The sequence below is a fragment of the Sceloporus occidentalis genome, unplaced genomic scaffold, assembly GCF_023333645.1.
Source record: "Sceloporus occidentalis isolate IW3139 unplaced genomic scaffold, rSceOcc1.0.p SCAF_89, whole genome shotgun sequence".
Taxonomy (NCBI): Eukaryota; Metazoa; Chordata; class Lepidosauria; order Squamata; family Phrynosomatidae; genus Sceloporus; species Sceloporus occidentalis.
In genome coordinates, this window is record NW_028317069.1 from 1,811,825 (window position 1) to 1,834,136 (window position 22,312).

Here is a 22,312-nt window from a genome sequence, read left to right on the forward strand (position 1 = left end):
AAGTTTCCTTCACTTCTAGTGCCTATGTTGGGTAGAATAAAAAAAATACAATGGTAACATCCAGAGCTCGTTGAGTACAGGGTCAAATAAATGTAAGTGAGATCTAGAATCCAGAGAGACGGCTTGTGGAGCCAGCTAGGTGGGTTTTTTAGAAGTTAAGATGACATATACATGTAAACATCATTGTAGCACAAATAATATCTTAAGTTACGGAGCTTTCAAGCTTTCCTTTAAATTCTACATGCGTTTTCTGACTTTATGTATAGTAGGATATGGAAGGATGAATATCATAGATATAGACTTTATATCTCACAGCATGGGTCTTTTTTATGTCCCAGGTACTGTTTGTCTAGAAGTTAAAATGCAAACTCCTCATTGAGGTTAAGACAGGCCTTTGCCGCAGCAGAAGCTCATTATACAATGAGTGTTGGGTATTTTGTTTGTTGATATTATTGTAATGTCCGTTTACATCTTTAAATACCCGTTTTACAGGTAATATATATCAGCTGATACATTTGGGTTCTGAAAAAGTAACAGGATAGCATTTATGTATGAAGTATTGGGATGAATGGGAGGAAGTCATCACCATGAATGGGATGTGTGAATGGAGGGTGGTGATATAAAACTCTGTGTAATAAGGCTGCAACAACTAATTGATAAAATCGATAATGAAAGTTGTCATTGGCGATTTTCATTATTGATTAGTTGAATCTATTTTATCGAATATAAGATGAGGGTTAAAAAATACCCCACGTCTTATAATCCTACCTCAAATAGAGGTCTGACTACAAGACCCAGATCCGCCGCAGCGCTTCAGGGGACCGGGATCCTCCTCTCTGGCAAGCGGTGGACGTCTCTGCGATGCGCGCAAACAACCAGGGTGGCACAGTGGCATATCAGGGGGCGGCGTGGGTATAAGGCATATCTGGGAAGCAGAGTGGCAAGCCTGGGGGTCAGATGTACATACCTGGGGGGCAGGTTGGCAATTAAAAGGCAATGAAAACAAGAAATGCATTATCTCAATCATAGTTTTTATTAAACATGACAAAATAGTTTGCGGAACATTACGTTTTGGTTCATGGACCTTTAACTATTATCATGTCAGTAAAATAAGGCGGCGATTAGAGAAATGCCATTGTGCGCACAGCACATATCTCTTTATCTCAGAGTACAAGGACACGTTAACGTTCTTTATTCTGCCGTTCCTTTTTAACACCCAGTTTGTTCAGGTTAATCGAAAAAAATAATCGTCCAACCAATAGATTACGGAAATAATCATTAGTTGCAGCCCTAGTGTGTAATGTCCCATTTTGTCAGAAATGGGGTTTATTATAGGGCGTTGAGGGGTCTTTAGTTACTGCCACACCTTCGTCCAGACGTAAATCTTATAAATCCGTGTCATGAAAGTAACGAGAAGAGACCTCTTTAGAAAATGAAGGACTATGAAGCAGCCTGTTGAAGGGTAACGTGTATTTAGGAATAAAAACGGGATCTGGTTACAGAATGTAACGTTTCGAAGCGATGGAAGCACGCATTTTCCAAGATCAGACAACGCAAAAACCTTTTAATGCAGGAATTACAATAATGAAATATTCCTTAAATTCCACAGGGGCTGTCTCACCCTTTCGGACTTGATAAACACGCATACATTTTACTGAATCAAGGAAGGAATATTTGCATGCAATTGAGGTTGACTCTCATTAACTCCTTAGAAATTTAAATGCACATCATACACATATTAAGGGTGACCTCTTTTTACACCCAGCAGTGTCTGGCATCATCCATTAAGCTACCTCCACACCCATTACATTGCCTGCAAATTAATTTATTTAATATGTACCTTTTAGGACGGCTGTTGTTTGAAGTTTATTGTCTCATTACCAATATCCAGAGACAATCACTGTAATATTTAATAGTGTTCAGCCATTAACATATTTTCCTCTGATAGTTTTTTTTTTTTTCCCTTTAAGACGTGTGTAGTCCCGTTCTATCCCATCTTTTTAGAGAAAAAGTATTAAATGTTAAATAAAAACTAACGTCATCTCATTTTTGAGGTTACCCTCACGTTTTTGGCCGTGCTTCTACCCTTTCTTCTCTTACCTCCTTTTATTCACAGCTTCATTTGACCGTGCCTGTACGGCTCTTGTCTCTTATAGAACAATTGGACGGGATTAATTCTGTTTTGGACTATTATACAACTGAGATGCCCGTTCTTAAATCGCCTTTAAATAGCCTCTCCGTTCCGGCTCTTCCTCTTAACGCTTATCCTGAAATAGTTTGCGACCGAAGGCTTGATCATACCTGAAGGGTTTGCGACAATGTCTGAAACCAAAAAGGGACTATTTGGGGGTTTGCTGATCTAACCGTGACCCACAATGCATGATGAATATTTTGATTCCAAGGCCAACTCGACAAAAATGTGTTTTTTATTTTTTATTTTTATCTTTTATTGCCTTTCTGTTTTTAACCCGCTGCATTTATAACGTGACCGCTGCTATATTTAGTCTGTGGCGTTTACACTGGGTTTCTGTTATTTACTGCTTGGTGTACGCCTCGTGCGTACGTTACTTTCTGTAGCAATTACCTCCTTAAAATCAATAAAAAGTATGTGTTGATAAACATTATACTTCTTGTGACTAACTTGCATGCTTTCAAGGCTGTTAACCTTCCTCTTCCTCATCATCCGTACTCACCCAATGCTATTTAAGGATACGTCTCGCTGCTCCATCACACCTACCATTCCTTTCTCGCTTCCATGGGTGCTTGTCCCGTTCCGTCCCTGCCTCCATTCATCACTACTTTAGTTCTTTAGGAGTACCATTGTCTTTAACCCCCTAAGACTTCCTACCATCACCACCACCACAAGTTGTTATCCATCTCTTTCGTTCTACCAGCCGCTTTTCTCTTGCTCTATCTTCTTTGCTCCCCACCATTAGTTATGTACGTGGTATGTCGAGGCCGCCCCATTCATGGGACCCCTTGGCTTATGATCTGCCCTATTCACACGTTCTTCACCTTAATCATTTTCTGCCAGTGAAGTAGACTAAATAATGCTTCCCTATAGTACGCCATTAGGTTTGTACCTGTTTTTTACTTCGGCACCAGAATGACTTGCGTAAAGAAATTCGTGACGTACAAGAATTTCCACGTGGATGCAGTGACTTTGTGTTTTTCGTCTACTTAGTCTAGTTAATTAATGCAATAATTAATGTTAATTATGTGAGAGATGAGAAATGTCTCATTTCCATTTGAAAATAGGTCTATCGTTGGCTGCCACCCTTAATTAATTCTCCGTTCAAGTCGCCTATATGCATGCCGTTAAAGCCCCTGATATTTATTGTTTTATATAGCGCCATCAAATACTACTAGTTATATATATTCTGGACCTCCCTTTTTTGTTTTTTTTTTGTATGTGGTATATACAAAGTCAGTATTTGTTGTAAACATCTAATGTTACCATTAACCGTGGAGGTTGTGCTGTCAAATAGATGACCTTAAATACGGGCTGGATTACTTTTAAATACAATAAAGAATATATATATATGGGTATAATGAGTTATAAGGACAGGATCGGATGGCAATTTAAAGGTATTTTTACCTTTTTGAGGCTCAATTTAAGATCAAATAGTGTATTTTTTTTTTTTAACTTCTTCTGGATCAACAGTAAGTAGAATTTGGACTTTTCTCACAACCTAAATGACCATGTTATTTGCCATAGAGGGGGCTAGGCTTGTTTGATACAAATGATGGAACGATAGATTTTTGGATTACCAGGAAATAGGAGCAGGAAGCGGCAATCTAAAGCAGACTACGCACGACCAAGTTTACGACCTAAATACATAAACGCGTATTAAATTACATAAAAGCTGTTTTATGGTTCGGGGTGAGAGTGTAGCGCATGTTTACGTCTGGGTAATGAAGTTTTAAGAAACTCGGACACGGAAGAGGCTGCCCTGCATGGTCTTGACTACGCTTGTCTCTTGAAGGAGTCAATCTGTGGCAGGGAAGTGCTCCTATTGGTCTCAACAGACCCCCTCGCCCGCGGCATTGGCGGAGCTGGAGGTGTACATGGTAGAAAAAAAAAATAGCATATCTCATCCGTAAAGTTCGATGGCAAATAAAGCATTTTTTATAATTAAAAAAATAAATAAAAATAATCTACCAAGCACTCGCTTTTGTTTTTGGTTGAAGAGGGAGGTGTGCAGCAAAACACTCGCGGTACGTGACGCCAAATACATTTTAAGAGGAGCTGGTTATATTTTTATTGGCAATGTTTATATTGGCAATGTTATGGGCGTCTTTATCATACTCTGGTATAGTTTAACCTTTAGGATAGTGTTATAAAGCTTGATCATTAATATAGATCACCGTAAGTTTACCTTGTACTTCAGGGACTTCAGGTTAGTTTTGTTTTTCCTCTGATCCTGCTTTTAGTTTTTATGTGAAGGTCTCGTCTGTCGTAGGCAACGCTTAATATTTTCTAGACGTTCACACGTTTGTTTAGATCTTTATCTGGATGACTGGTTGGCAGTGTAACTGCGATTTACTGTCGGTGATTGTTTATGTATAGCCTTCATCCATTAAAGCTGCTTGTTTTCACAAACAAATTTAATTCTACGTTTATCGTTATGACCTCATCGCTGTTCTCTACTGACGACTTTATTGTTTCTATAACCCTTTTCTAATTGAATGCTGGCGGCTATTTTAGACATTTTTTGCTCACTTAAAGGAATAGTTGGTGAGGTCCTAGGTTTTATCTCGTCTATATCCGATATAATCATACAAAATAATAACGATTAAAAAAACAACTCTGTATTTTGCCCTGATACCTTGAACTCGCCAAATAGAAACGTGACACCGATTAGCATAGCATGCAGGATTTTTTGTTTTTTATAATTGCAATAAAACATTGGCACGCGTGTTTGCCTTCAATAATTGCTGTATGATGTAATATGATGTAGTAGGGGAAAAAAATAGAATATTAAAAAAACCCATAACGTCATACAGATGAATATAAATACTTTTATTTTACTCAAATTTTTTAAAAAAAGTTGAGGGGGCTTTTGTGACCCTCAGCAAGGATGCTTTTGAGACTCGTGGGCTTTGTAGTTCACAAAAGGTGGTTCAACAGAGATAGTCGAAAGTTGAAAGAGAAAGTCGTGCAGGTTGTGTATTTTTAGTATATTTATGGCGTTGAACCTCCCATTTTATGTGCCTTTCCAGCAATAAGTTGCAACCTACAGCTACATGTACTGAATACAATCTACTAAGACGTTAGTAGTTATTAAAACATTTCATTAGCTTTAATTGTTAACTGGGTTCACAAATGTAAATTTGAAACTGTAATTTTAACAATTTTTGATTTTATTTAATTCATACGACTGTCCGACAACAAGGATTGACCCCCAATGAAACAAACAACTCTCTTGCTCGCTCTCGCTCACTCTCTCTCTCTCTCTGCCTTCTCCAACAACCAGTTCCGTGCCTCCGCTTCTCCTTAACCTTTCCTCGTTCTCCCATTTTGCTTCTTCTTCTTCTCTGCCGCTCCATCTTCGCTTTTCTATCGCTCCGTCTTCCCTTCTCTGTCAGCATTTTGCTCTCCTCTTTGTGGGGGGAGATCTGCCCTATTTGGGGAAGCACTCCGAAGAGGAGAGCCGAATGTAGACGGGGAAGCGATTGGCAGATAAGGTAGGGAGAGAGTGCGAGTGACCGAGTGTAAGTAAAGACAATTTTCTTTCCCTAAAAAAGCCCTCCGAATTTCATCCAAGCCAACGTCTGAAAATGGACCAAAGCAAAATTGGTTTGAATCATTTTTGGTGGATTTACACTAGTCTGAAATATATATTTAATACGTCAACTAAATTTAACCAGAGAAAAACGCAACAAAACATACGGGAGACTTCTTGGTGTCAAGAATAACATCAGGTGGCCGACCTTAAGATCCTTTATAATAATAAAAGGCAATGGATGTTCTAGAAACCATGTTCAAGTTCCATCTCAGAACGCCTCAGCATCCAATATATTTGTGAATCAAAGCTTTTTGTGTGAAATCATGGATACAGTGAAACCTACGGCTCATCTCCTAGAAGTTGTATATCTGAGCTTATGTTTTGAAACGGTTATCTACTTATAATAATCAAATAGCTCAAAGTCAAGTTTATATAGTCGGAATAAACGTTCCAGGAGCCCGGGGGGTAGGCTTGCAAAATACTCGCTACTGACCGACGCATCCGTTCTCGATTCGTTGTACCTCTTAATGGTGGGATAACTGATGTTCGAGGGCGCGCCTATGGTCGTCAACACATAATCCGCGTCCCTCTTCAAGGTCTCAAATTTTCCCAAGATTGTATAATTAACATTGCACGGATCACAAAGGTAGTGCATCGGCATCCAGTGGATATCCGTGCGTCTGGGATTCTCTCCGAGGACGTACCGAACAAACTCCTGAAAAGTGACGTCGTCTTCTGAGTCAACGCTTTTCCTGAGCCTTGACTTGATCGTGTTTGCGATCGTGGCGTAGTAGCCCGCGGAGTGGAGAAATTTATCTCTGTAGGCTGAAACTATTCTCTGCAGCGGATCCCGCGTAAACATGACTTTGGTATAGTTCCGAAGCATCATCTGTTGCTGCTCGGGCGGGAAGTTACTTAATCGCTTCAGTAAACGAGTCTGATGGATCGCGTTGTGCTGTATATATTCTGCTTTTGTGCTAAGGTTGGTCATCAAAAGAAACATGACCCTCTTCCAGTTTGAGCACCCCACTTTTGGCACCTCGCAAAAGATGAACTTGTGCCTCTGCTCCACGAAAAGGCGATTGCTGAGGAAGAAAGTGATTCTCTTCGATGGGTTAGTAAGGTTTCTTTGCCGACAGCTTGTTTCCAAAATGTGTTTGCGGCTCCTTTGGACTTTCAGAATTGGATCGGCGTCTGGAAAGACATGCAAAGCCACTGTTACAGGAAAATGGCCATCGCACCTACACGGCACGCAGACATCATGCTGTCCCAAGTCTTTCTGCCCTCTTCTCTTTGTATTCATTATCCCGTCTCGCTTTCTCCGTCCCACCTATCTCCTCTTTGTTTTACTCCTAGCACCCTTTGTCGCCCAACTATTTTTACCAATCTCTCGCCTCTTACTTTTCACTCCCCATCCACACACCCACAACTCCTTTCTGCCCAGTAGTCTTAACCCCTTTTGTCCCCATCTTCAGTCTATTTCTTCATTCCCTCTTTATGTAAATAGAGAAAGTTCCTATCTTCTTCCAACTCTGAAGGTGATAACTATAGTTTTTTTTTAATATAAATTTGCCATCTAGATCTATAGATATAGCTATATAATAAAAAACAATTTAGCCATGATTACGAGCAACTATAGCTAGCATCTATATAGATAAAATTAACTCCTTTTATGTCCATCGTTGTTTTCAGTGCAGTAGGTGAACCCAGGAACGTTTTAATTTAGCAAATTCATTCTTTAAGAAACGCTCGAAATGTGTCGTTGCACCTGCAGAACTTTCAGGTCACATTAAACCCGGCGTCCTGATTACAGAATAGTTTCCCGTTCTTAACCTTTTGTTTTTTTGCAATCAAGCAAATAAGTGTACGTGTCGCCACAAATCAGGGTGACGTGGGGAAAGCAAAGGCGACAGTGAGCAAACAAGATGGGAAGCGAGAACGGACGATAATGGCACGTTGAGGGCTATGTGGAGAAAAAAAAAAGCCTCAGTCATTAGGAAGGAACACAGTTTTTGTCTTGGCCATCTGCTGTGAGAACATATAAGATCGAGGGAAAGGTCCAGACTCTGCTTGTCTTCGTGGTTCACGCTCCTCCTTGAGCCAGGCTGGAGTCCAGTTAGGCATAGCAAAATCTTAAATGTAAAATAGTTTTTATCCGACAAAACCAATTTAAAATGCTCAACTCGGACTAATATGTTGATAGAGATTTTTCCTCTATAATGGCACAAGAGAGCTAAAAGTTGAGAAGCTCCGGAGCGGGGTGGCACGATGACTACGTCATGGCAGCTGTCCGCTCTTGGTTGAGCATCTCAAGTTTATTTTGTGTGTTGTATTTTGTTTTTTGTTATTATTAGCGATGGATACGACTGAAGGGGCTGAAGAAAATTTAAAATAAAAATATTAGACAACATTAAAAAAAAATATATATGTGTATTTTATGATCTCAGACGTACTTACACGTGTGTCTGGTGAAACTTGGCCATTGGGAATGGAGGGTTAGAGCCAAAACCGAACAAGAGACAATAGCCATAAAGATATACTTCAACGGTAGCCTTCTCATGATTCTAGGCACTGTGAATGAAAGAGCGGATATGCCCTTCAAAATAAATTACACAGGTGCAGCGCAAAAGAACAATTTCAAAGAGGACTCCAGCCCCAATGTGGTGTTAAAAACCTATTTGAGTTCATTTTGGCAAAGCTCCGGTGGCTCCTTGGTACCTGGCGGCAAAACCGTAAGGAAAGGTGGCTTTCAGAGGCGTAAACCCCATCGGAGGAGATTACCCTGGGGTACTTTACAAACCAATCGTTACAATTCTTATTTTATTATCACTGTTGAATGCTGGTTTACATTTTCTTTTTAAATCTTTTTAAGTCGCTCTGTATAGTGTGCAGTCTATTTAGTCTATTTGTGCTATTTACATTTTAAACACGTTTAAACTGTTAATAACTACATTTTTTATAAATGGGCTTTGGAATAAATGGATACTCGCCGAGGAGTAAAAGCAAGCGACGGGCGGATTTGGGTCCCAAACAGGGACTGGCCCTTCTGAAGGAGGACACTTGGAGGGGTGTGTGAAAGCAAACGCAAAGCAAACGTCTTTACTTTAGACGTTTACAAAGTTAAAATGTTAAACCCTTGTGAGCAGTAGGGTACCAATGGATTCCAACGGTGAGCTCAGGAGAAATCTAGACCTCGCCTCTGTGATCCGGAAATACGTTTACAAAGACAGTTTAATTTTTTTTTTATTTTTTTTTTTTCTCACTTTCGTATGGGTTTAAGGGTTACAATATGGAGACGTATAGCATTTAAAAAATTTTTTTTTTTATATATATATATTTCTTAGTTTATCTTGGGTCTTTACAGAATATACAGGCTTTTCAGCTAATTCTGTTATGTATACGGTAGGATATATCCCTACAGTCCCTTTATCAAAACTCTTGATTTTAATGCCAATCATTTTGCGACGGTTGTGTTGTTGGCGTATGGAATATTCTCCAGAATTTCATTCTAAACGGTCTTTATTATTTTTACCATACTTGGCATTTCAATGGTTGTATTGTTAGCCGATGAATATTGTCTTTGACTTGTTATTACATAAACACACCAGGCATTATATGACAATGGTGGCCGTTGGCAGACAGAGTATTTGTCTTGTCTTTTGACAAGACTTAATGGGAAAACTTAAACACTAAACAGCAGCAGCAGCAGCCTATAAACAGATAAACGCTACCTATCAATCTATTCTTATCGGTTATTTATTTTGTATAGCACCATGTATTTTATTTATCAATTCATAATTCTTTTTACATTCGGATTGTACACTTACCAGCCCCAAATGTTCCACGTCTTGAAGAGCGTATTGTCCTAGTGGCAGACGTCTTAACGCTGCTCTCACAATAAGCTTTAACCTCGAGAGTTTGTTTCTAAGCGCCGCACCTGCCGTAGATTTTTGATGATTGATTCAATATGGGAGGTATTGCCTTTCCGAAGTTTCAAGTAGCAAAAAAAAAAGTTACCTCTAGAAGACGTTCATTTAGATTCCAGTGAAAACCTCTTGCTGGAGTCCAGTGTAGGGGCGTCTAATATAACCATGTGTGTCTTGGAAATTATTGCCAGTTATTATCACTTTATTGCTCGTCGTTAATGTAGAATAAAAGGGCTAACCCAGCTTGCTCGAAATAAACTTTTTCAAATGTATTTATCTTTGTCTTCTGTGATCAATCTATTCACAGCTGGTAAAACAGTCATAGGACAATATACTAACATTCCATCCAAAACCGTAGCCCGGATGGTAGTCGCTTCTCATGTCTTTGGTGGAGACCTTGCAATCCTCCTATGAAGTCCTCATGTTTAAAAATAGGTTTTCAAAAATATTGAGCTAGTTTTTGTCCCATAATACAATTTTTTTGCCGGCAGCTGCATATTAGCCATTTGTTGCGTGTGTTCTTTCTCCTCTATGTGAGCCCAATCTACTAGACACAATCCCTGACTCTTTGTCATGCTACATGTGGTAAACAATGGAATGGCTCTGTGTTAATCACCCAGCCAGACGTTTTGACTAATGAAAGTCTAAAGTGAAACGGACTTCATTGGCATTGCCATAAAGAATCGGCTCAGTGTGGTGTTTGAGCTGGGAAGGTCAACCAAAGTCTCACATGACTGACAACAATGGCGGCCTCTAGGTCCGCAGATAGAGGGAGTTTATTGGAACAAAAGGATATTATCTTCTATTGTGTATAGTTTGTCTGAAACATTTGATTTCAGAAGTAGTAAAGATCAATGCCCGTTTATATATTTACTAATAAAAGTTTGATATGGGCCATAAAACAAGATTGGTCTTAAAATTGAAGGAAGTAAGAAGTGTTTTTTTGGTTTTTTTTTACTCATGAATGGACAAAATGAATGTGCCCTTGACCCCCCCCCCACCCCACCCCCGACCAGCTTTTTGCCAAGCAGGATATTCTCCATATGATATATCTACCACCACCTCTGGAGCGTTCCGGGTAGGGGATGTAATAAGACCCCCTAGTCACATGCACAGAACGTGTTCCCACTGATTACGATATAGGCTTTCCTGCCTCTGATTGGTAGCTTCAAGCAGCCAATCACTGGATTGAAAATCAACCCAAAGAGGAGGCGTTCCACTGCAGCTTTGTATCCTCAGCTTCTCCTGAAGTGCATTATATATTTTCTACTTGAGTCAAAGCATATTGGAGTACTTAAAAAGTATAAATAAGTGTGTGTGTGTGTAAAGATATCCCCCGGAGCGTCCCTTTAACTCAAACGCAATGCAATTCATTTGGATTGTTGACTTTATTACCCGCCTGCCTGATATAGTCTACACGTGCTTTTTATGACCATGTTTTATGGATGGAGGCTAGATGTCTCGCACTTCAATGCTTTTTTTTTTTTCCTGGGGTGGTTTATTTTTTTTGCTTTTTATCTGCCGTCAATATTTTTTTTTTATTTTTTTTTTTTATGTGATCTGTGCCGTATAAAACCAGCGAGCATACCTGCCGACGCTATGTAAATAACACGAGCTGTATACAGTACTTGGTAACTTTCCGTCAAACATCACCTTGTGCCGTACACGTCGTGTTATGTTCTTGTTTATATAGGGTTGATAAGATTCCCCTTACTTAAATCGCAGCTGCCGTTTTGTTTACGTTCAGTGACTTGACTTTACTACGTGATAGAAAGTAGCGCTTTTATCACCGCGACGTGTCGTCGTCTCTGTTCGATGGCCAGTCTTTTATGTAGAATAATAAAGTACTTGCTGGAAGCGCTTCAGTCGGTAACGAGTCGCCATTACGTAATAGCGTGTAATAAGCTGTCCCTGAAAGAACCATATTTTGCGGCCATGATGACGTCGGTGAGATGCTTTTCTTTGATTTATGTATATGATAAATATAGACTTTGATAGCAGGTCTAGTGTGCCTGTTTTTTCCTGCTGAGAAAACTGACTTTAATCAGTCGTTGGTCTCGTGTTAAATTCAGGAGCCGTATGCCTATCCCATGCATGTTTACATCCCCTCGCTGTGCTCACCTCTACCACCTCTCCTGTGAGGCTGTTCCACGCATCTACCACCCTCCCAGTAAAGTAAAACGTCCCTTATCACGCACGCTCACACTCGGCTTCTTTGACACTAGAAGACAGAAATCTAACGCTACTTAAAATTCATCTGTATGACACTGAATCGGATCGCGCAAAAGCACCGATGTTGGCTCTAAGTGACCAGAGCCGGATTCTCATACAATTAGCGTTGTGTCTTATGAGCACAAATTGTTTTTTAATCACAAACACAACTACACGTTCCCGATGCGTCATTTTTATTGCAACATAATTCTCTCTTGTAAAATGACATATGTCATACTAGTTTGGTATGTAATTATTGTGTCTCTCGTAAAACTTACATTTATTGTAAACTACAAATAAACGCCTGTCCTTCTGCAGCTGCAGGATATTACATGTCATTTTTTTTACACTGTTCCCCGATTGCTTTTTTTACCCTTGTAAATCCCCAAAGTATCTTAAAAAGGTTAGCTACGTTATGTTAAACTTTTCAGGTGACTTATAACGGTTCTGAGGCTCTGTTTTTAGTCATTAAGTTTAGTCATTGTCAAAATAGCAGCAAGAATATTGAAACAACTATTGTTTTACCTGAAGGCTGCCTGCATTGAATAATCATGGAAAATATTTTTGGAGAAAATTAGAAACCAGATATGCAGCAATAGAAAGATTTTTTTATTTTTTATTTTTAGGAATCTGAGATACTGACACACAACATATAGAAAATTGATATAGTAGAAAGAAAATTGGCGCAACTATAAATAATAATAAAAAAAGTAAGAATAAACTGAAAAGTAGCCAAAATGGAATAATATCTAAAAGAAACTTGTGTTTTGGTACTTATAATCTGCAATTTATTGATAGATGGAATATAGTCTTAGAATCTAGTATAATACATTTATTGACACAAATCTTAGATCCCCCCCCCCAAAAAAAAAATAAAAAAAAATGGAAAGCCAACAAAAAAATGTATTTGTGGCACAATACAAATTAATAAACAAATTACATTTTTAAATGAAAGCCCTAATTTTTATGGAAAAAAATATGCATATTTTATGTGTACTACAAAAGCATAAAAGGGAAAAATGGGGCAAACATAGAATATACCAAGTGTCTTTGATTATCCCGTTATTAATAATAAGCCAATAATACTACATTTTAGTGTTTTTGCTGCAGAAAATAGACATCTTCTTAAGATCTCTGCTTATTGACGATTATTTTTTTTTTCACTATATGGTTATTGCATCTGTTACACGCTTGCTATACCTTCAGCCATGGGATACTTATGCTATCAGGCGGCCGCTGGTCTTAAAGTGCCAGAGCCTCCTCGGCAACCCAGCCCTGAGCATTATGTACGTGTGTCCAAAACACCAGCTTGTGGAGACCTTTGCCTCTTAATTATGAGACCCCCCCCCCCCACAATACCCCATAAGTGAAATTGGTCTTAATGTTCCTTAAATAAGAGGTAGACCCACTTAAATTCTATTATCATCTGAAGTCAATGCGGCCAATATTCCTACGTAATGGTCCATGTCACGTTATGACTTAGGAACACAAAAAATATAATTTTCAAGATGCATTTGCCTTAAGTTTTGTTTATCGTGTTCTGCGTTTTAGGGTCGGCAGTGTGTTTTCATTTCAACTTGACTCATTTATTGAGTATATTAGTATTTTATAATCAAGCTAAATGCTAGACCCGTGGGAAGTTACGCAGTTTTACAGTTGATTTTTAGTAAAATGACAGATATGATTTTATTGTTTTATAGATCGGAGAGAAAAGGCCGTGTCTTGATAAGACCCGGGGTCCATGAAAATCAGGTAAGGTTTGAAAGCATTTGTTTTAAGTGATAACCAAGTTAAATACGATTAGTCTCTATGAAGACTTGAAATGGCAAAAGAAAGTCACCATGTATATGAACTTTGTTACGTTATCAAAAAGTTGGATGTTGGAGCCGACTGAAAGACTCTCCAGCCATCGTATGCACTTTGTGAACGCATGGGAAGATTCTGCAGATGCTTCCCACTTTCCCTTGTCCCCCAGCTCCTTGGCTTGCAGATATTTTTAGTATGGCATTGGCGTGCCTGGACTGGCCATAGGGCACGCCAGGCAAATGTCCAAATGGCTTCTGGCAACACACACACACACACACACACACACACACACACACACACCATATCGTCTACCCCCCCAGCACGTCAATAAAAAAGTGCCGTCTGCTACACTTAGGTCAAAAAGTGCCAGTCTGGCCATGGACATCATTAGGACCTCTCTTAAGTGGCTTAGACCTCTAATCTAATGAATCCTTAAATTGGTATACAAACCATGGCAAGAGGAATATCACTTGGGGAACCAAAGCAGCAGCGCCGGCTCTGTGAAAGCTTTTTTTTTTTTGTGGCTACGTCTTGCCCTTACAGAATCCGTATACATGGATGCTTTTTATATATATATAGACTGCAGGTAAGATTAATTGGCATGGGAGACAAGTTTGACCTGTTCTCTAATTAAAAAGATCACGTATGCCTTTAGGCTGTAGTTCTCGCAACATTGCTTTGACTTAAGACATATACTACTGTTGCTGCACTAATCCTTTAAGACTGCAGCTACGTTATGATCCTTTAAATCGCCTTTGTCTTATAAAGCAGGGCATCGCTTTCATCGGACTCTAATGTTGGATCAGGTCTTAGCTGCGTTAGCAGACCGTGTTGTTTGACAAATGATTCCTTTTTGTATCGAGGGAACTATAAGCCGGATTGGACGACATGATCCACGGTGGAAACGTTGTATCAAATGTGCACGCAGTAACATAGCACTCGACAGTGGCCCGGTCTTGTCAATGCTGCCACCTGCTGCTTTAGGTCTTTTATTATATTTACGGAAGCTGAACGAGTGTTGAAATATTACTCCTGGATTTTTTTACATAGTGTTTCAAGCAAAAACACCGTTTGCCCCAGATTCTCGCTTACAGGCAGGGATCAGACTTTTTTTTTTTTTTTTTTTTTTTTAGTCCGGAGTTATTTTCGGATGCTTTTGAAATGTAAACACAACAAAGTATGGTATCTGTGCATACTCAGTACATTCTGCAGGGGCGTAACTAGATGCCTCAGGGCCCGGGTGCGAGAATCTGTTAAGGGCCCCCCACCCCCTCACCCCCCCCAAAAAAACATGATTTTTACCCAACAATTTTTTTTCAACTAATTCAACAAATTCAATTTACATATTGAATCATAATCAAAGAAAAAGGGGCGCATGTACAAAGGGCATAATCCAGGGGTGTCTAAGTTTTTTCTGCAGTGGGCCACTTCATCAGAATTGTATCCGTGCGCGGGCCGCACTCATTTTTCACTGTGACAAAAAATATGGCCTTTAATAAAATATGCAGATTAAAATAAAGTAAAATGACACAAAACCTTTACTCTTCCTCTCACTGATTTCTGGGCCTTGAAAGTTTTGCGACTACAAATTCAGGATTCCCTAGATTTATTCTAGGGATGAACTAAAATGAAAATTCTGGACCAAAACATTCAGGGTTCACTTAGCCAAAACCGAAAATGACCCCCACCTTTAAAAATAATAATAAAAACTCACATGTTTAATAAAAGTAGGTAACACGCAATTGGACAAAATTAGCAATATGACTTGGCATGATAGGAGTGTGATTGCTGTTAGCCTAGGCAACCAGTAAATGCTGGTACCTAGGCATGATGGGACTGTGCTCGCTGTGATTGCTGTTAGCAATCACACTCCTATCATGCCAAGTCAGCCAGTACATGCTGGTACAGGGTGGCTGTAAGTGATGTGCAGACCCCATACTGCTGGCAGCATCACTACACAAGGGGGGCAGCTAGCTAGGTTTCAGCATGTACTGGCTGACTTGGCATGATAGGAGTGTGATTGCTAACAGTAGTCACAGTCCCATCATGCCTAGGTTCCAGCACTTACACATCCATCCAGTAAATGCTGGAACCTAGGCATGATGGGACTCTGATTGCTGTTAGCAATCACACTCCTATCATGCCAAGTCAGTCAATACACGCTGGTACAGGATGGCTGTAAGTGATGTGCAGACCCCATACTGCTGGCAGCATCAATACACAAGGGGGGCAGCTAGCCAGGTTTCAGCATGTACTGGCTGACTTGGCATGATAGGAGTGTGATTGCTAACAGCAATCACAGTCCCATCATGCCTAGGTTCCAGCACTTACACATCCATCCAGTAAATGCTGGAACCTAGGCATTATGGGACTGTGATTGCTGTTAGCAATCACACTCCTATCATGCCAAGTCAGCCAGTACATGCTGGTACAGGGTGGCTGTAAGTGCAGACCCCATACTGCTGGCATTATCACTACACAAGGGGGGCAGCTGGCCAGGTTTCAGCATGTACTGGCTGACTTGGCATGATAGGAGTGTGATTGCTAACAGCAATCACAGTCCCATCATGCCTAGGTTCCAGCACTTACACATCCATGCTAACACACACACACATTTATTCATATAATCATTCATTCACAGATTCATTCCCTCAATCACACACACTCATTCAAACACCCTCCCCACCCCCTTACCTGTACTGCAGCTCCCTCGATGCCGCTCACAGACTTCAGCAGGGGGCTCGGCCTCCCTCTGCCTTCTCTGCTAAAGCACAGAGGAAGTAGGAAGTCACGTGAACTCCGCTTCCTCTGTGCTGTCCAGAAGACCCTCCCACAAGTAAGTAGCAGGGCTTGAGGTGCGGCTCGTGTAAGATCGGTTGCCCTGGCTGCCGATCTTACGCGGGCCGCACCTCGAGGTCTCGCGGGCCTCATGTTGGACGCCCCTGCCTTATTTAAAAAAAAAAAAAAAAACGTAAAAAAGATTTCGGGCGGCCCCTTGGCTTGGGCCCCCCTGCCGCCGGGGCCCGGTCGCAGTCGCGACCCCTGCGACCCCGGTAGATCCGCCACTGACATTCTGTAAGTGTACCTTTTCTAAACTATTTAGAATTGGCATGAGGAGACAGGAACGGGCACGGGCCCCCTCGCAGTTGTCTTCGGAAATGTCTGTCCGAGTGTGTTGGCGTGTGTGTGGATATTTTAGTGTGTGAACATGTCTCTGAAAGTGTGTGTTTTTGGGGACATGTGTCTGAGTGTGTATGGGGGGGGTGTTGTTAGTATGTGAGCAAATATCTGGCTATTTTAGTCTGTGTGTGTGTGTGTTGGTGTGTGTGTATTTGTTTGAATATGTTATGCGTGCGTCTGGTTGTGTTTGAGTTTCTGGCTATGCTTGCCTGAGTGTTAGTGCTGAGTATCTTGTTGTGCCGATGTAAGTGTTTGCGTACATTGTGTGGATGGGTTAGTGTGGGTGCCTCTCCTGAGGTCAGGCTGTCTGGCTGGCACAGTTGTCCAAGACAGCAGGTTTGGGTGTAGGAGAAGCTAGGTTTCCTGGAGCTCTTCTCCTTCTGCTCCAAGGTGATGGGAAGGGCAGAGCCAAGACGGGGAAGTAGGGCTAGCTGTTTGAGGTCATGGGGTCAGCCTTGATATTTAGACAAGAAATAGGGTCAAGGCCCAAACACTACGCCCCCACCTGAATATTAAATGCTGGCTCAGAGGTCTAGCAGTCAGCTATGAGTTCCCTGAGACAATTGTTTCAGACAGTTATGAGATATGGACAAAAGTATTGGGACACACCTCTTAATTATTTAATTCAAGTGTTTCAGTCATACCTATCGCCCCAAGTGCATAAAATCAAACACATAGCCATGCATTTACTAACATTTGTGAACAAAATGGGTCATTCTGAAGAGCTCCGTGAGTTCAAGGGTGGTACCGTGATAAAACGCCACCCTGGTTATAAATCAGTTCATGAAATTTCCCACAAAAGCACTCCAAAAGAGTGGAAGCTGTGGTAGCTGCAAAGGGTGGCGACTACGTATTAATTTCTATGTATTTAGAATACAATGCCCTAAAAGTCCCTGTTGGTATAAAGACCAGGTGTCCCAAAACTAGTCCATCCTAGTGTACTAAAATTGTCTATAAATAATTCCATCTCCCCAAATTTGTGAATGTTGGGTATTTACAGCAACTCCCCACTTAAATTGCTGCTTCTGAGGCTCTGAGTGTCTCCTTTACTATATGTAAATAATGGGTCCCCATACAAACGAATGCAGTGTTACTACGTATTTGCCTGGAAAATTCCGCAATGTATAGATAAAAGACTGAGGCCGCGGAGATATATGCGTTATATTCAGCATGGGAATTTCCCCGGGTTCTCTGACGCACCCAGCACAGCAATATGTAAAGTGAAAAACAACACTTGCTACCGGTAGAAATAATACACGATAATGTCACAAGAAACGAATGGAATGAAATAAGGCCAGCTGATGACACTAATAGTTATTGCTTTACTATATGTTCTTACAGTAAATTTAAAAGGAACTTGTCATGTCATCAAAAAAAACCCCAAAACATTTTAGTTTGGCTGCTAACGCTATAAATCATGCGAATATATTAAGAAAAAAGTAATATATTCAATTTTTTTCCCCCTTAATTTTCAGAGGAACATTACTTAAGGGAAATAGAAAGACTGTTATTAATTACAGTCCAAAAGCTGGTTACGCAACTGTCTGAGACATAAATAATAGGGGATTCTATCACACAATATCGCTTAGCTCATCTCTCTTTTGACCATCTTATAGTAATATCTGACATTCGTATTAATTCAATTGCCGAATTCGATTAAACAAGCAATATTTATTCATATTGATTCCAACAAAGTTAATCACCCACCGTTTGAAAAGCAAACTTTAGACTTATGACAAAATAAATGTAAATCAAAACAATGTATATACTGTATATGTGTGTATAATAGTGTGTGTAGGGCTGCAACAACTAATCAATAAAAATCGATAATGAAAAGTTATCTATTAAATATGCGCTTAGTTGACTTCCGCTGCTGCCCAGTACTTCCGCCAGGGCTTCTGTACGAGGTTGTGCACGCGCATCGTGTGGACGTTCACCGGCTGCCCCCACGAGACACCAGGGAGTCTGGAGCACAGGGGGACAAGTCTGGGGGTGCATTGGTAAGTCTTGGGGGGCTGAGTGGCATAGCTGGGGGGGGGCAGGTTGGCAAATAAAAGGAAATAAAAACATGCATTTTTCTGATTTAGTTTTTATTAAATCTGAAAAAAATAGTTTACCTATGAATTAAGATTTATTAGTAAAACTTGTTTAGGTATTAAAACCTAGTTTGAGAAATATTTTCTTTGGGTTCTTGTACCTTTAAAATATAGCTTTCTTTATTATTACTTCATAGTAAAATAAGGCGGCCATTACAAAAATGGTACACGTTAATGTAAATTGTACGTTTTGTTATTCCTCTGTTTGTTTTTAGCGCCCAGTTTGTTCATTAAATTATTTGCAATAAACAAAAAAATTGCATATTTATCTGATTAATCGAAAAAATTATTATGAAAATAATTGTTGGTTGCAGCCCTATATGTGTGTGTACATACACAAAAACACATCCAGACACAGGAACGCTGAATGTAACATGTAATATTTAATACCATAAATAACAAACACAAAGAAAAATAGAGTAATACGGAGTACTTTCAATATTTTAAATAATTGCACGTGTAATTCAAAGACAAACTGATTACAAGTTATCTTTTTTATACTTCTTTTAACATAGTCCCCATTTTTACATGAAATCTAATGTCACAGTTTAAAAAAAAAAAAAAAGATATATATAGTATTTGGTTGTTAAAAAAAAAAAAAGGTAAAATCTGCCAGATACAAATGGCCCTCCGTGCCTGACCTAAATTCGTTAGTTCCCCCATATCGCGTTAGTGAGACAAACATTGTACGTGGCCAAAACAATCTGTCAAACTTTGGCTTCAAAAGATCAAATTCAACAAAATTCAATGAATGACTTAAGAATTCCAAAATTATAGAGCAGTAACAATGGATTATCCAAAGCATATCTGTACAGAAATATGAAGTCCTAAATCAGGACAATGAGGTCAAATGTGCCAGAAATGCTTTCTGATGATTGAGTTATTCAAAGGGATGTAGTCAAACATGGCAAAGTCCACCCTATATACGCCCATGAGCTTCTCGAGTACCATGTAGGATAGACTACTGAAATAGCGCGTGCTTATTTCTTCGCTGGTTCTGGTTTCGTTGGCATAATGTTTAATACTAGGGTATGTGAAGTTCTTCGGGGCTTTTATAGTTTTCAAGACAAAATCTGAATCCCGCTTCATGGTTTCAAACTTGCCCACGATGTCATAACGGATGTTGCACGGGTCACAGAGCTGATGCATCGGCTTCCAATGGGTATCTCTATAAAGCGGGTTTTCCTGAACGACGAACCGAGCAAACTCTTCAAAAGTGATCTTTCCGGTGGAATTTTCCGACCTCCCGATCGATCTCTTGATGATCTTCGCGACCGCGTCGTAGTAATACTCCTCGTCCTCGTGTAGAAACTTGTCTCTGTAGGCGGAAACCAGCCGCTGTAACGGATCCCGAACAAACATCACCTTGGTGTAATTATTCAGCAGCTCCACCTGCTCCGTCGGAGAGTAAGAGCTTAGCTTGGTCAGGAAAGGATGAGAGTGTACGGAGTTGTGTTCGAGATCGTTGAGCGTGGCTCCGAGAGTCTTGTTTAAGAGGAGGATGATCCTCTTCCAGTTGGTGCAGCCGACTTTAGGCACCTCGCAGTAGATAAACCTGTGCGTGTGCTCCACAAATAACTGTCTGGCCACAAAAGGATGGATTTTATATGATGAGTTGCCGGTGAGATTGTTTTGTTGGCACGCGGACCTCATAATATATTGGCGATGATGGTAAATGACTGAATCTTGCGTGAAGACTGGAAAAAAAGACAGCAGCTGTGAGAAGTTTTAAGTTTGGTAAATAGACCTCCCAGTACCGCTCACCTGGCCAGTGCCCGTCTACCATGCTAAGTGTTAATTTATGACGTCATAGACCAACATGCTTTATATGTGTGTAGTAATGTCACCATGAAGGCTATAGTATATATTGATCTCTGATCTCTGATCTTCCGGCCCAAGGAGAACTGTGGCGCCTAATGGCCAAGTAGGGCAATCTTCACCTAGTTATACAAGTGTATTGTATATAATCCAGAATGTTGAGCTCAATACAGTACAATTTTAGTCACAAATTAAAAATGGCTTATTTAAGGTTACTTTGCACTTTGGGGACCTATGAAGTTTGCGTGTAAGCTTGTTAAAGGATGTTTGCTATGTCCACTCTTAAAGCAGACTTGATGTTACGGACTGCTGTGCAGTCAACCAACTTTTACCCAGAAACTGAATATTACCTTTGAGAAAGCTCCGTGTAAATAAACATATGGAATGCCGTGGACCATATGTACATTTTGGGCAAAAATATGAAAGTCTTACCATAGGCTTATCACCGTAGCAACCAATAGAATGTTTTCATTACACCATTTTACAGGTTACTATAGTGATAAGACAACTTTTTTTCAGATGTTGCCCCAGATTTAACTCAGATTTAGCTCACTCTTAAAATAATTTTTTGTGTGTTTTTAAGAATTTTCTGCGTTGTAGCAGTTTCTCAATGTATGCGGCGGCCGTTACATACCATTGGAAAAATAATTCTGAAGCCATCTACTGTTAGAATAAATTACGAAGAAGACACAAACAAGGATCAGCGCGAACAACTTTTGGTGAATCTTTAGCATTTCAGCCATTGTGAAGAAGTCGTTGCAAGTACTTTTCAGGACTCGGTTCCATTCCACCTGTCAATTACCAGATAGGAGCAAGTGTTAAACACATAATATGGTTCACTGCTGTTCAATGCATTAAAAAAAAAAAAAAGAAATTGGGCAGTTTCTATGAAACTAATCATAGACACAAACCTTATCCAAACAGCCCATGAGCAGAAGTATAGACCCAACAGACAAATTCTATAAGGGCGTACTGTAATGTACACTCTACCCCTAGCAGAACACAGAGGCGGCTTTCCAATGGACGTTCCAACTGAGCAAATATTAAACAAAAAATGAGTAAATAAATTCAAAGATCCAAAATACAATGGAATTGGTGTACTACAAAGTGAAGTTGAGTTAAGGGTTAATGTGCCCAGAATGCATCATCATTTAAGTTAACAATGGTGAATATTCTATTGGACGTTTAATCCGACTAGTGTGTTGCTGTGGCTGCCACCTCCCTTTCACTCGACTTTTTAATGAAGACCCGAGGGACTCCAACAATAGTATATGGAAAGAGTGCAGGATTTTATATTACTCAAGACAGAAGGGGTCGCCGGCTTTTGTTAACTTCAAGAGATTCAAGAAATCACACAAAAAAAAAGGCAATTTGATGAAAATTAAAAGAAATGTTAGGAGAGGTCATAATCTAGAACTAGTCTTTTTATGTATATATATATATAATATATATATGTGTGTGTGTATAATATATGTAGATATGTGTGTGTTTGTAATGAAAAAGTTGTAGAGCAGCCTCCCAGCAAACATGGTAGAGGGTAATGCAA

The 22,312-nt window shown here is 39.9% G+C and overlaps 2 protein-coding genes across 2 annotated transcripts; both read right to left on the reverse strand.

Moving 5' to 3' along the window:
• Positions 1–6,123: 6,123 nt before the first annotated feature.
• Positions 6,124–7,032, reverse strand: LOC149284681 (carbohydrate sulfotransferase 8-like). The gene has a single exon (XM_089496311.1). It carries the CDS (start codon positions 7,030–7,032, stop codon positions 6,124–6,126), a length of 909 nt encoding a protein of 302 aa, XP_089352437.1.
• A 12,762-nt stretch (positions 7,033–19,794) lies between these two features.
• On the reverse strand, positions 19,795–20,734 carry LOC149284682 (carbohydrate sulfotransferase 8-like). The gene is made up of 2 exons (XM_089496312.1): positions 20,713–20,734; positions 19,795–20,645 (listed from the first exon to the last, which is right to left on the reverse strand). Exons 1-2 carry the CDS (start codon positions 20,732–20,734, stop codon positions 19,795–19,797), a joined length of 873 nt encoding a protein of 290 aa, XP_089352438.1.
• Positions 20,735–22,312: the final 1,578 nt, after the last annotated feature.

Excerpts from the sequence above, each read along its gene's own strand:
- LOC149284682 (XM_089496312.1), bottom strand. The coding sequence starts at position 20,734 with ATGGTAGACGGGCACTGGCCAG. Across the intron at positions 20,646-20,712 it reads GGTAGACGGGCACTGGCCAG|TCTTCACGCAAGATTCAGTC; the intron begins GTGAGCGGTACT and ends CTTTTTTTCCAG.
- LOC149284681 (XM_089496311.1), bottom strand. The coding sequence starts at position 7,032 with ATGAATACAAAGAGAAGAGGGCAGAAAGACTTGGGACAGCATGATGTC.